The sequence below is a fragment of the Pimephales promelas genome, chromosome 25, assembly GCF_988280905.1.
Source record: "Pimephales promelas chromosome 25, fPimPro1.hap1.1, whole genome shotgun sequence".
Lineage (NCBI taxonomy): Eukaryota > Metazoa > Chordata > Actinopteri > Cypriniformes > Leuciscidae > Pimephales > Pimephales promelas.
Genome location: NC_142793.1, coordinates 19,210,501 through 19,224,776, shown reverse-complemented (window position 1 = coordinate 19,224,776; position 14,276 = coordinate 19,210,501). Strand labels below are relative to the sequence as shown.

Here is a 14,276-nt window from a genome sequence, read left to right as displayed (position 1 = left end):
TAACTAACCAGGATGTACAGCTGTTTCTGTTGGCAGACTCTCATCTTACAGTATTGTCAGATGTTGCCGCAAAGGTTCATTAAAATGCGCTTGTGTTTATTTTATAGGCCTTAATGTCTCTCTTCAGCTCCTACACGGGGATATGGAGCAGATTCGGAAGGATTACATGCGTCTTTTCACCCGCAACGTCTCCATTACGAAGAGACTGGGTTTCTCTGATATCATCATTCCAGGTGGGATAATCCCGTTTTGTTGTCATCATGCTGGCTTTTTTTCTTTTTTTTACATCAAATTACCATTGAATTGGTGTCTTTTGTCATTCAACGAAATCATCATGGTAATGTGGCCGCTCGGTGGCATCTGTAGTAAAGGCTTAATCGTGTCATTATGCAGTAAATTAATTGTGAATACAGGCTTTGCAGGAGAAAAATACTATTTTTAATGAATTACTGTGAACTGTAAGATATAACAGTGTCATTTCTGCTATAATATAACAGGCACATCTAATAAAGATAGTGCAGTCTGAAAAATAATGTCAATGTTGTACAAAATCGGATTGATTTTACAGGATGTTCTTGTTTTGCTCGCTGTCGCATAATGTACATACTGTACGTACACAACTACAGGACAAAAGCAGTGGGAGTTATTCATGGCTTGTATTCTGTTCTTTTTTCACATAATGCATTTGTTTGGCCACATTTTATTTGACATTTGCTTTCACACTCTCAGTTGGCAATGAAGCACGTTTGAGCAACGTGTGTTGACAGACTAATTAGAAATGTTTTGTTTCTAACATCTCTGAGGAGCTGAAATGTACTGAGTGAAAAGTGTGGGTTGCCAAAAGAAACATTTTTTGTTGTCCTCCCTAGATTGTACAGGATATACTGTATGTATAAAGGTAAATAAATGCATACAACAATATTTTATTGTAATACATTGTGGACAAAGTGTTCATGGTCACTTTTCAATGTATCAGCACACAATAGAAAAAAATCCAAATCCGTTTTCAGCAACCTCTCCTGATAGGCTGATTTCAACACCCGATAACCGCCTGAAAGTGCTGAGCTGGTAGAAACAGATTTACGAGATACGGTTATCTTCCTTCTGCAGGTGAAATAAGAAATGATCTGTATGTGACCATTGAGAGGGGTGAATTTGAGAAAGGTGGAAAAAGCGTGGCTCGTAATGTGGAAGTCACAGTCTATCTGCTGGGAGGTGATGGGCAGCTCTTGAAGGTGAGAACTGTCATTTGTGTCCTGCATATAAATGAGTAAATGTGTCTCTCTCACTTTTAGTTTTTAGATGTTTTACTTAAATCTGAATTCAAATTTTTGACATATTTTATTCCTCTTGTCTTAAAGTAGAAGTTAATTAACATTTATTTCATAATTTGATTTACCCCGGCACTTTCAATTCTTTTACTTCAATGAAAGGTTGGATTTTTGCAAATTTTTTAAATGAAAGATCAAAAGGATAAACAATGCAATAAACAATTTATTTTTTACAGCCATTTTTGATCATATTTACCAGGGGTGCCATTACTTCTGACCACAACTGTATCTATGTATTTATTTATAGTTGTTTTTTCAATATTTATTTTATTATGAAAGAACGAACGAATGAATTAAGAGCATTTTTGGTTTTCAACTTTTTGCCCAAAATGTACAAAATCATCTTATAATTTTCCATTCATGACTACTTCAATAACATTATCTACTGTTGAAATGGTTCACAATATGACTAGAAATATGTTTCATGTTCTCTATTTCTCTGTCCCAGGGTCTGGTTTGTTGCGGTTCCGGGGAGCCAGGGGTAGATGAGCACCGCTCTTTTGTCCTGTATCACAGTAACAGCCCTCGCTGGGCCGAACAGATCAAACTGCCCATCCCTCTGGAGATGTTTCATGGCACACACTTGCGCTTCGAGCTCAGGCACTGCTCCAGTAAGACTGCGCTATGCTTCACATGCACTTTTTTTCTTGAGCATTGATTTTACGTCTACTTGTTATTCCACCCGCTGAGATTTTAGATTTACCCATTACTGACTCATTTCACATAACTACTGTTTTCTCTGTTCATGCAGCAAAGGAAAAAGGCGAGAAGAAGCTTTTTGGCTTCTCTTTTGTACCTCTGGTGCAGGACAATGGGAGACCGCTGCCTGATGGGACGCATGAGCTCATTGTCCACAAGGTACTGTGTGTGTCTTTGTCAATCTTTCTCTAAGTATACGAATCTTGTTATTATATATCAATCATTATCATTATTTAAAAAAAAAAGTTCTGCACAATTTAGAAAAAAGGCTATTAATAATTTAATATGGTATAATTAGATATAATATGTTGTAATATAATAATCTTATAATGTTATTAAAAATAATTGAGTATTAATGCTGATTTTATTTATTCAGACTCAAAATGATCTGAATCAATGCATTTAGAAGTGTTTATAAAATATTTAAACAAAATCTAAGTCAGGGGGTTCTGGGAAAAGTAAATGTATAAATACAATTAAATGTATTAATATATGGAATCCAAATTCTTAATATATTAAAATTAATAATATTGTAGATACAATTTACAGAATTTGCCATTACCGATTTGTTCTGAGGTTTATCAATTTTACTGTAGATATAGATATATAAATATATATAATAATATATAGATATATAAATTATATAGCTATATAAATATATGTAAATATTTTCCAGATAATATTGTACGCATTAGCATTAACACACATTAGCATTACAGATTAACATTACATGTAAATAGTTAGGAAAGGAGTACCTCGCAAAATTAACCATATTTAGGGGGTCCTTGGCATCAAAAAGTTTGAATGTTTGTGAAATGAATTGTTCTGGCACCATTGCCCTTATTTAACCCTCTGGTGCTGCTCTTCAAAAATTGCAGATTTTGTATTTAAAGTAAATAAATGTACTAAATTTTTGTTTCGATAATGTTTGTTATTTAATATTTTTTATTTTTAGGGGATTTTATGGTAGTAAATTATATTATTATGATCCATTTGTTACCTGTTAACCACTTTTTGAGCATAGACCTGAAAATGACATTTCCAACTTAAACTGTAGTATGTTTTGGAGTGCAGACTTAAGTTTGGTCTGTTTTAAGCTGAAGTAAAAAAAAAAAGTTTAGTGGAAGTGGAAAAATAAGTTTGTGAAAAATGCATAAAAATACTTTTTTAAATTTTGATATGAAATGTATTTTTTGCAAACCGTCAAATTCAAAGCCATAAATCTAAACAAGTTGTGTTCCAAATTTGAGGTTGATATCTTAAAAAAAGTAAGATTTTAGTAAGATTTTGTTTCCGCTAAATGAAATTCACTTCCCATTCGTTTCACACCGCGAACAGTACAAGTGTGACTTTTTTTTTTTCAGGACCATTTCACCTTTTCGAATCGTGTCCATGATTTTTTTTTTTGTCTGTGTTTTCACAGCAAGGGCCAAAACCTTTACCAAGTTTCGTATCATTCTGATGAAGTAAAACTTTCTAAAAACTTAAAATGTTTCATTCAAAATTGAGCGAACAAAGGGTTAGTACAAAATCACCCTGATGGTCTCACTGTGTGTGTATGTTATTAACATCTCATGCCTTTGAGCTTCTCTCTCATAACAGTGTGAAGAGACAGCTGATCTTCAGGATCCTGCTCGGTACCTCAAACTGCCGTTTTCCAAAGCCAGCCTCCAGCCGGCCAACAACCAGACAACAAAGAACAGCAAAGAGTCCTTCTGGATCCAGTCGTCTCTCTGCTCCACTAAACTCACTCAGAATGGTGAGACAACGTTCCTCCTCACAGTATGCAATAAAACCTCATTTTTGAAATGATGTTATTTGGATTTAAAATGTGCGATTAAGTTGAATCATCTGTTGTAATAGAAATAAACATCTCGGTCAACTGTTCCACATGATCTCAGACCTATCCCATCCAGGCTGTTGGAAAGCGGTGATTTCAGAAATACCTTTTGTCTTTGTGCCATATGGCCCTGTTTCTACATCACGACCTTGATATTGTGATATATTGATCTGAGCCCTTCAGCAGGTGAATGTCATGGTAACTGTGGCAGAAAACAGAGAGGTCTGCGTTTGGAGCAGAGATCACAGCGGGCTGAGCCCACACCTGCCTCTGTTGACCTTGGAAGTTCGCCCAGTGTCTCTGCGGCTCTGCCGTGCCTTCGCCCAACTGCACACTTATTAACTGCCATCTGGCTGTTATTTAACGAAGGCAATGATCCCAAGTTAAATTCTGTTCATATTGCATCTCGGCTAAACTTTAAAAAGCCTGAAGCTTGAGACTGATTATATTCATCTTGACCTTTGAGCTATAATGAACTATAGACAAAACCATTTGCATAAGTATTAAAGGAGTAGTTCACTTAAAAAACAAATGCTGATAATTTACTCACCCCCATGTCATCCAAGATGTCCACGTCTTTCTTTCTTCAGTCGAAAATAAATTAAGGTTTTTGATGAAAACATTCCTGGATTTTCTCCATATAGTGGACTTCATTGGGAACCAAATGGTTCAAGGTCCAAATGAGAGTTTCAGTGCAGCTTCAAAGGGCTTTAAACGACACCAGACGATGAATAAGGGTCTTATCAAGGACCCTTCGAGACATGACTCGAAAAAAGATTTGTTCATTTTGAAGAACGAGTTTGAACAGGAGAGTCACGAACGCTCATCACAGAACAGAGTCGTTTAAAGCCCTTTGAAGCTGCACTGAAACCCTCATTTGGACCTTAAACCGTTTGGTTCCCAATGAAGTCATCACATGTAAATGTTTGAAAGGCACCTTTAAAGGTTCATAGATAATTTGTTCAGTTGATTTTGCCAGCTTTTGCTTTTATACCGGTTGATTTTTGTACTGGTTGATTCACCAGCAGTTAACACCAATGATGACGGTTCATTCGCCAGTGCTTGATTCACCAATGGTTGATATGACAACAGTTGATTTGCCAATGGTTGATTCAGTACTGATTGATTCACTAGCAGTTGATTCGCCAATGGTTGATTCAGTACTGATTGATTCACTAGCAGTTGATTCGCCAATGGCTGATTCAGTACTGATTGATTCACTAGCAGTTGATTCGGCAATAGATGATTTGTTACTGGTTGATTCACCACCTGTTGATTCAGTGATTGATTCATCAATGATTGATTTAGATTCATCAGTGATTTTCATATCATAAGTTGGTGAATAAAGCTCTAAAAAATGAACAATTGTCAAATCAGCTGTTTGCAAATCAATTTTCAACACATTAATGATGATTTATTCATCAACGATTTATTTGTATTTGTCAATGGTTTATTCACCCAACAGTTGATTTGTCAGCAGGTGATTTGTCAATGATTAATATGTTAATATTAATACTGGTTAATATGTTGACAGTATGAAAACAGGTTATTCGCCAGTTTTTAATTAAATAGTTTTGGCAACATTTGATCTGCAATGGGTTTTAATGGACCCATCAGTGGTTGTTTCACTAAAGATTGATTCGCTAACAGGTGTTTTGACAATTGTTCACCCAATTTAAATGGTTTACCTTCAAAACTGTTGTGTTGAACATTTTCTTGTGTTGTTTTCAGGTGATATGTTGGACCTGCTGAAATGGAGAATCCATCTGGACAGAATCCTTGACTGTCTCTCCAAACTCAAGGACATTGACGGCACTGAAATTGTTAAGGTATAAACCACATACAGCAACTTGCTTTTACCACTGCAACTGCAGAAATAGCATAGAATATACATTTTTGACTCTAACAGTTGATTCTCTCTGTACAGTTTTTACAGGACACTCTGGACACCTTGTTTGGGATTTTAGACGACAGTCCCCAGCGGTATGGACTAAAGGTTTTTGACTGCCTGGTGAGTGATGTTTTGTTCAAACATGTGAATGTGAATGTATAAAATGTAGACAATGCATTGCTCTCAAGTTTCTAGTTTCCACAGATACTCTACATATTTTGACTGCAAACTCATCCAAACTCATCCATCTCCTCCGCAAGGAGACAGTTTCTTGCCGTTAATGAGTACAAGATGCTTTCCTCATCTCTCCTCGACTGTGTTACCACGGTTACACGCCAAATATGGCAACTCACAAAAATCCATCTTAGACTTTGCTATAATCCAAGTCCTGTCCTCATATCCTCTTTATTTCAGGCAGAACAAAGTACATCTAGATCACAAAGCACATTTTTAAATAAACTCCGCATGATTGAGTGTTCTCTTAGGCTGCGTGGGAAGTGTTTTATACAATAACCTTTTATTTGGCTCTCTGGAATACTTGATTCTGATTGGTCAATTGCTGAATTCTGCAGGTCATTATAAAATCTGTCCTTTTCATTTAATAAAATAATTTAAACTGAAACCAATATTTAATATCGTTCATTTGGTATTATATTTGGTATTATTGATTCACCAGTGGTTGATTCATCATTGATTGCTTCAACAGTGTTTAATGTGTTGATGTTTGATGCACAGACAGTTGATTCACTAATTGTGCATTTTTAGTGGTTAATTCATCAACTGCTGATGTAAAATGGTTTATTCGCCAGTGTTTGATCTGACAATGGATTTAATGGATCTGCCAAACGATTGATTCACCAAACATTCTGCAGTTGTTTTTTCTGCTGATCAGTATTGGAAAATAAACTCTGACAGGAATCCAAACATACTTAATTAGCTAATTTTTTTTTTTCTTCTCTTCAGGTGCATGTTATAAATCTGCTGCAGGACAGCAAATTCCAGCTCTTCAAGCCCGTAATGGACAACTACATCGAGAACCACTTCGCTGGGGCCCTATCCTACAGGTAAACATTAGGGGTGAGGGGAAAAAACAATGAAAAAACTTTCTGAAGCAGTAGGTATGTCTGATTTTTCGGGGGTTTTTTTGCATTTTAAATTGCTTTTCTATGTAAACACGCGCTTGACAGATGTCTTTGACCGCTGTGTTCACGCAGTGCACGTTTTTAAGATGCAAGTCAACTTTTAAAACGTGTATTTCGAGACACGTGCCCTAGGTATTCGCCTTTGCCAAAGTGCTTGTACAATGAAAAATGTAATGGTGAGAAATAAAGGAAACAAAACTTTTGGAGAACTTTCATAGCACAAGCCCTCTGAATGAAAGCACTATTTGTTTTATTTCTCGTAATTGTTTTAATACATAAAGCAATTGTTGTTGGCATTGTTTCTAATTTATTTTACATTTTTTAAGCAGTACTTTTATAATTATTTATATTTTTAAATAATTAAATGTAAAGTATTTAAACAGAAATCAATACCCAGGATGTCGAGCCAAAAATGGTAAATGCATAAAACATTACTTGCATACTGAAACACAAAAGAAATTGCAGTATATATCAAACCAGCAGCTGAATATCATGTAATATCGAATCAATTAATTAAGGTCGAATTAAGGTCTATATGGCAATTCCCAGCCTTTTTAAACAAGCTGCACAAGTCAAAATGATGTATTGGAGAATTGTATGAGTCTGGAAACACTATGAGTTTGGAGCTCCTGTGGTGTTCAGCTGAAATAGCGAGTCATGCTTTAGAAAGAGTTGCGTTTGGTAATGTAGATGGATGAACGGAGCACAAAGCACAGAGCAGTCTTGCTTTCGTCTGTCGTAACCGGTTTCATTTTACTGACAATGCAGTTTTTTGTTCTGTATGTGTGGTCAGGAAGGTGTTTGTGCTGATGGCAAATATTTTCAGATTGCATGTGTAACCCAAAAGGTTGATGCTCTTCATTTGAGTGTTGTCTTTTCCTCCTAATATTTTAGTATTTCCCACCTCTGCTTTCTCTTTTTCTTCCTCAACACACACACACACACACTCACCTTCTCCTTTCTGTCTCTCCCTCTTTCCCCCTCCCCTTTACCTGTCTTCTCACTCTCATGTGTGCGCGGTGTGTTCTGGCCGTGCTGTCTGTCAGTAATGAGGTTTTGTGTTGTGTGTTGTGTGTGTGTGTGTGGGCAGTGATGTGGTCTCTCTTCTTTAACGCACTGAAGTGTGGAGCATCAGTGTCAGAGGAGCTGAGGTGGATGTGGGCGGCTTGCAAAATACTCTCTCGCACCGTTCCCGTCACCCAGTTCCCATAATGCTGTTTTGTGTTTCTGTCCCATGTAATGTGTCTTTTTTTCTTTTTGTGTGTGTATTTCCTATGATTTTGTGATGCTTACATTTAAACATTTATTTTATTTGATTTATTTTGCATCGTATGCATTAAGTATATATTTTAGGGCTGTCAAACGATTAATCGTGATTAATCGCATCCAAAATAAAAGTTTGTGTTTAAATGATATATGTGGGTGCACTGTGTATAATTATTTTGTGTGTATATATATATATACACACATGCATGTATATTTAAGAAAAAAATATAATTTCTATACAATGTAAATTATATATAAATATATATACAGTATATACATGAAAATATTTCTGAAATAAATTCAAGCATATGTGTGTATTTATATATATAAAATAATCATACACAGTGGACCCACATTATTTAAACACAAACATTTATTTTGGATGCGATTAATCGCGATTAATCGTTTGAAAGCCCTAATATGTTTCTTATAATTTTGTGATGCCTAAATTCATACTATTTTATATTATTTAGTTTTTTTGTGTTTAGTATTTGTTTACATTTCTTCTTATATCTTTTGATGCCAAAATCACACATTTTTATTTATTTTATTTTTACTTTACAGTGCACATTAAGTGTTTACATATTGTTGTCTTATTTTATTTTGTATTGTGTGCGTTAAGGCCTATGTTTACATAGTATTATATTTTACAAAGAGAGCCAAGAAAATCCCACTTGATATGTTTCCAATAGATTTCAGACAGTGTTTGTTTTTTCACAGCCTATTTTCAGTTGTATGTATGTGCTTTGTAAGCACATTCACACTGCGCTGTGTTTCCCAGCATGCTCAAAGACACACTAAGGTTAATCTGCAGTCAGGATGGATGATGTGGTGTCTCAGGGTAGTGAAAAACAGAGTCGCTGGGTTCAAACAGTGTGTCAATAATCCTGAAGTGTCTAAAGTAAATGTAACTGACGCTGCCAGGGCATTTACTGCTGTTATCGCTGGAGAATAAAGTTGAGTCACATTATAGTATTTAAATTTGCAACGCTAAGTAGTGTGATATAAGAGGCCAGTATTACATTAGTCATTTATGGCACAATCTAGGTGTAGAAATTTGCTCATGAATTGAATCAGATCTAACAGAACAGATTTGAACTGAGCTAAATCGAACTGGATTGATCCTATCTGAACAAAGCTGAATTAAAAAAGCAAACAAACAAAACTGAACCGATTTTTATATCATATTGAATCAGAACACAACTTAATTGAATCTGACTGAACAGATTTTTTAATTGGCAACTGGCTGAACTGAAAAGAAAAGAGTTTAACTGAATTGAACAAAGCAATCGAATCTGTCTGAAGAAAGCTGAACTGAACTAAACCATTTCCAATCAAATTGAATCTGATCAAACTGAACTGAACTGAAGGCTGTGTAGTCAGATCTTGGTGAATATAAATAGGATAAATAATATATAAATATTATTCTTGATATGGTTAAAGACTATGATAAGACTATTTTTAAGGCAGTTGGTTTTATCACAAGTGTTGCAGTGTGTTTAATTAAGATCTAATTGGATTGCAAGTGAAATGTTTAGGGGGTATGAAAGCTAGTATTACACTGTGGCTGATATTAATTGCAAGCCCATGCTGGGAATGTTACAAATTTTCTCCTTATGGCCAAATTACTCTTGTGGGCTTCCAAAATCAACAAGAGGCTCATAAAGACCCAGTTTTCCTCCAACTATTTGTAATTAATAACAACATCCAACAAAAAGTTAACTCAAGTGTTTTTTTTCCAGGTTTTCCAAGATTTTGACCCACTGTAGATGCTGTCCACATAGTGTGAATATATGTACACCTTTACACACACTCTCCTTCTCATACAGGGCTTGATGGATTGGGCCCGAAGGACGTTTTAAATCATTGTAATGGGTTCTGACTGGCAACAGAGACCATTAAACTGGAGTTTATTTACAAAGTTTCATGGCAGCTGTATTAAGTATTCATGAAGACCTGTGCACTCTAACTCCACTGATTCATTGTTAGCATCACTTGAAATGTCTCAGACGTTTCATCGCTTGAGTGTTTAAGTCTTCTCATGGGAAACACTGGACTGTTAAGAATCTTTATTCAACCTGTCAGAGCCCTCTGATTCTGTCGGCTCCTAAACTTTATTTTAAGATATGCGTCAGATTTACTTCAAATACCCGTTGAGGAGTCTTGTCTTGGAATAACATCTACCAGTCAGATTTAAGGAAACTTTAATTTTGTAATCTAATCTCATAAAGGTATAAAACTATTTATGATATTATGAAGACAAAAACTAGCAGTGATTTTTTTATTTTTTTTTTGTCAAAAACTAACAACTATATTAACAATTGAACAGCAAATCACTATAGGATCATGTGACTCTGAAGTAATCCAGTAATGATTGCATCACAGGAATAAATGACCTTTTAAAATATATTCAAATAGAAACGGTTATTTTCAATTGTAATGACATTTAACAATATTACTGATTTTAATGTATTTTTAGTTAAATAAATTCAGCCTTGTTAGCAGAAAAGACATCGTTTAAAAAAAACCCCAAAACTTTTGAATGGTAGTTTAAACCTGTTTATTCACCATTAAAACTAACAGAAATTAAAATCTAAAATTAAATTTAAACAAGGATGTAAAGGTACCTAACAGTCTAAATGAGCATGCAAACATGTTTTCTTTTCCCTGCAGATGTCATTTTAGAGGCTCTGTAAAATCTTGAGCACTGCCTATGAATAATTTGAGATATTTTGCATGTTCCCTGCAGGACAAAGAGAAAAGTACAACATTCATACATAAACGGCGAGTTTTTTTTTTTTTTTTGGTCTGATATTCCTGGCTTGTGCTTGCAGGGATCTGATCCGTGTGTTGAAGTGGTATGTGGATCGTATCATTGATGCCGAGCACCAGGAACAGATCCAGCAGGTTTTGAAGGTGAGAACACTAACATGCACTACATTAAGGATGTATGTCACAGTATAGTATGTATGCAAATCTATGAGGAAACATATCCACCCTCTCTCTCTCTGTCTGTCTATCATGATAAGCCCCTGCTGGTTCTCAGTCCTGATCATCTAAGCTTTCTCCCCAGCAGCTACGGATACCCTTGATTCATCTGTTCTACCTCTCCACCCTCTCTCACCCACAGGAACTTCTTTTCTTACCCATCATGCAATTAAGCTACAAACATTCAGTCTTTTCTTTCTTCATTCGCCCGTTCTGCTTTTATGACCCCGCCGTGGGACCACCATGCACATTCTCCAAATGCATCCACACTCGTTTACACCCTTCAAAGGTGTTGTTTGAAAGCAATTCCCACTTTCTTACCTTGAACCCTTCAAACCTCTGTGGGTACAATGCGTTCCATTCATGTGGTATTTTTGCTCTTTCTGATTGAAATGTTTAAAAACAGAAAATGATCTTCACTTTACAGCTTTTTTTTTCTTCAAAAAGTATTAATTTAGAGCCTTTAGAAATGAGCATATCAAATATGGTGGAGAAGGCTTTACAGGGTTAATTTTTTAGAAGGTTTTTTCTAGAAGGTAAAAGGTCTTTTAGTATTTTGTAATTGTAAAAAGGTCCACCTTCAGGTTGAGGTTCACTTGTCTTATTGATGTGAAATCTTTACAGATTTCTAAAAAGTAAACATATAAGATACCTTTTATAATGTTAGTCATATTTCAAGATGAACTCTTATTGGACTGAAGCAAAAACCATGTTAAAATGTGAGTATCATATGATCCATCAGGCTTTTAAGGAACATTTATTTGTTTATCTCTCAATCACCATTATTATATTAAATTGCACTATATATTTTGCCCTCACAAAAATAATCTACAAAGCTTTGATCATAAAAAATAAGCATTTAAATGTCTTCTTACTAAGACTTATTATTGGGAGATATAGAGTGGCATCTGATATTTATATACTGTATGCATTTTATGCAAGTAGTCTGTTATACTGCTATAAAAATCTAATCGATTTACATTACAAGCTTTTTTTGACCATATAAAATTTCATATTTCTGCTCAGTTCGGGCGTCTGAATAAAACGGAGGTGTTTTTTTTTTCATCTCTGGTGTGAATTTCATATTCTCACTATATCATATTATATAGTCATAAAAGCCTTAATGTATCAAATATGATACTCGACATAAACATGCAAAGTCTTTTCTTTAGATTTTGTTTATATTTTGTCAAAAGGTATAATAAACTTCCATACAAAGAATTGATTTAACTGACTATTAAGACATTTTTTTAAACATGTTTTGGATTTTTAGTTAGGATTTCTTTTTAATGTGATATTTATTTCAATAACAATTGTTTGATGTCGTATGGTCCACAGGCGTCAGAGTACTTGTTTAAGTACATTGTGCAGTCCCGGCGTCTGTACGCGGCGGCCACCGGAGGACAGAACGAGGAGGAGTTTCGCTGCTCTGTTCATGAGCTCTTCAAATCCATCCACCTGTTCCTGTCTCACGAGAGTAAGGGCATCAGCCCCATCACACACACACAGGTGAGAGACACACTTCTTCTTTTTTTCTCAGCAAAGATCTGAACAATCCCATTTTAGCAATTGGACCAACAAAAATCATTGTTTCTGGCAAATGTTATTCCTGTTTCACATGCTGCTTGGTCGATTATGGTCGATTAATTGGTGACCTCTGACCTTACAGAAAGAGGCTGTGGACAATGTTAGTCGAAACACTATCCAGACACCTTTGATCCAGACATATTTTCAGTGTATTTATGGTTTGCAGTGGACTAATCTGGTTATCGCTTACCTGTAAACTTTAGGGGCACTGTTTCGGTATGTTTCAGTATGTTCAGTGAAAAAAGTAATAAAAATATAGAAAATAACAACAAATAATCAAACCACAAGCAACAGCACAAATAAACACAACTGAACAAGTATACAAATAAAAATAAACAGTGCTTTTCAGGTACAGAAATGTAATTAAGTTATCAAATGTAAGCATTCCATATGATTTTTACTTGTCTGATGAAAAACAGTCAGCAGGAATGTTAGGCTGCTGTCACTTTAAGGTATAATGAATGCATGGATCCAGTGCACTGATACTGATACACATGCGTCATCTTTCTCAACTGTTTATGTTCACTTAAGACACAAGTTCACATAACCTACTTTGTTTGCTAGGATACTTGCCAAAGCGGGCATGTTGACATAATTTTTGTGTGAATTTCTTCAGGTTCAAAACCCAGGTGATGACGGTGTACATGACTGGTCATATAAGTCAGAATGCGTATCCATCGACAGAAACGTACTTTAGACTAACTCTGTCTGTCTGTCTGTTGTTATTTTCAACAAACCATATTATAGATGCATATGCGTCGTCAGATTTGAGATGAACCCGCTGAGATGAACACTGGTTAGCAGGAAGTTAGAAGTGTTTATTGAGTACAGTACTTTTTTTTCAGCCCCACCCACATTTGTTCTGCTTGCATAGCAGCGTTCAAAGCTCAGCCAGCCCATGGAGAGTTAATCCAGACTCTTGATATACACAAACAGAGACGCATGCTGTGCGTGCTAAAAGCCTGCCACACACTGTCACGGCCCGCGAGCTTGGAGTCGGCAGAGCCATGTGTGTCCGTCGGGCAGAGAGACCCGCTCCCCTTCTTTTAGAGATTCGTTTCGTTCCGACGAGCGTTAACTGTGGCACAGTGGGGACGCGCGCGCACATTCGCACATTCACTCACACTGAACTCGCACGCAAGTCTGTTCTTGTTATGGCAGCCCAGCAAGAGAGCAGATTTCAATTAACACAGCCAAGAAAACAAAGTGTCTTTGGACACCGCGGCATAATCCGAAGCACATGCAGGCGACTGGATCTGTGCCAGATTCGTGTCACCACAATATTTGTGTGTGTGAATAAGTGCCTTTGCTTACATCTGTTGTTTGACGTCCCCTACCGCACCAGAGGAACATTTTCCCAGTAAATCAATGTGTAAATGTGTTTGGAGGAAGATGAATGCGGATGTATTACAGTGACACAAATGCACAAAATATACACATACTGCCGCACAATAGTCTTTTCTTCCCTATTGTGGCATATATTTGAGTGAAACTGCTTCTCGGAAAAGAAAAAATGTAGGGTGGGACTTCAT

General features: G+C 35.9%; 1 protein-coding gene across 2 annotated transcripts in view; it reads left to right on the top strand.

Moving 5' to 3' along the window:
* Nucleotides 1-14,276, top strand: part of dock4a (dedicator of cytokinesis 4a) — a 66,073-nt gene that overhangs the window by 30,918 nt on the left and 20,879 nt on the right. For both annotated transcript variants that reach the window (XM_089127444.1, XM_089127445.1), the window contains 10 exons: nt 108-233; nt 1,111-1,235; nt 1,780-1,942; nt 2,083-2,189; nt 3,633-3,789; nt 5,602-5,699; nt 5,798-5,881; nt 6,725-6,825; nt 11,004-11,085; nt 12,496-12,666. In XM_089127444.1, the coding sequence (XP_088983570.1) occupies nt 108-233; nt 1,111-1,235; nt 1,780-1,942; nt 2,083-2,189; nt 3,633-3,789; nt 5,602-5,699; nt 5,798-5,881; nt 6,725-6,825; nt 11,004-11,085; nt 12,496-12,666 (1,214 nt within the window). The remainder of the gene's footprint in view (nt 1-107; nt 234-1,110; nt 1,236-1,779; nt 1,943-2,082; nt 2,190-3,632; nt 3,790-5,601; nt 5,700-5,797; nt 5,882-6,724; nt 6,826-11,003; nt 11,086-12,495; nt 12,667-14,276) is intronic.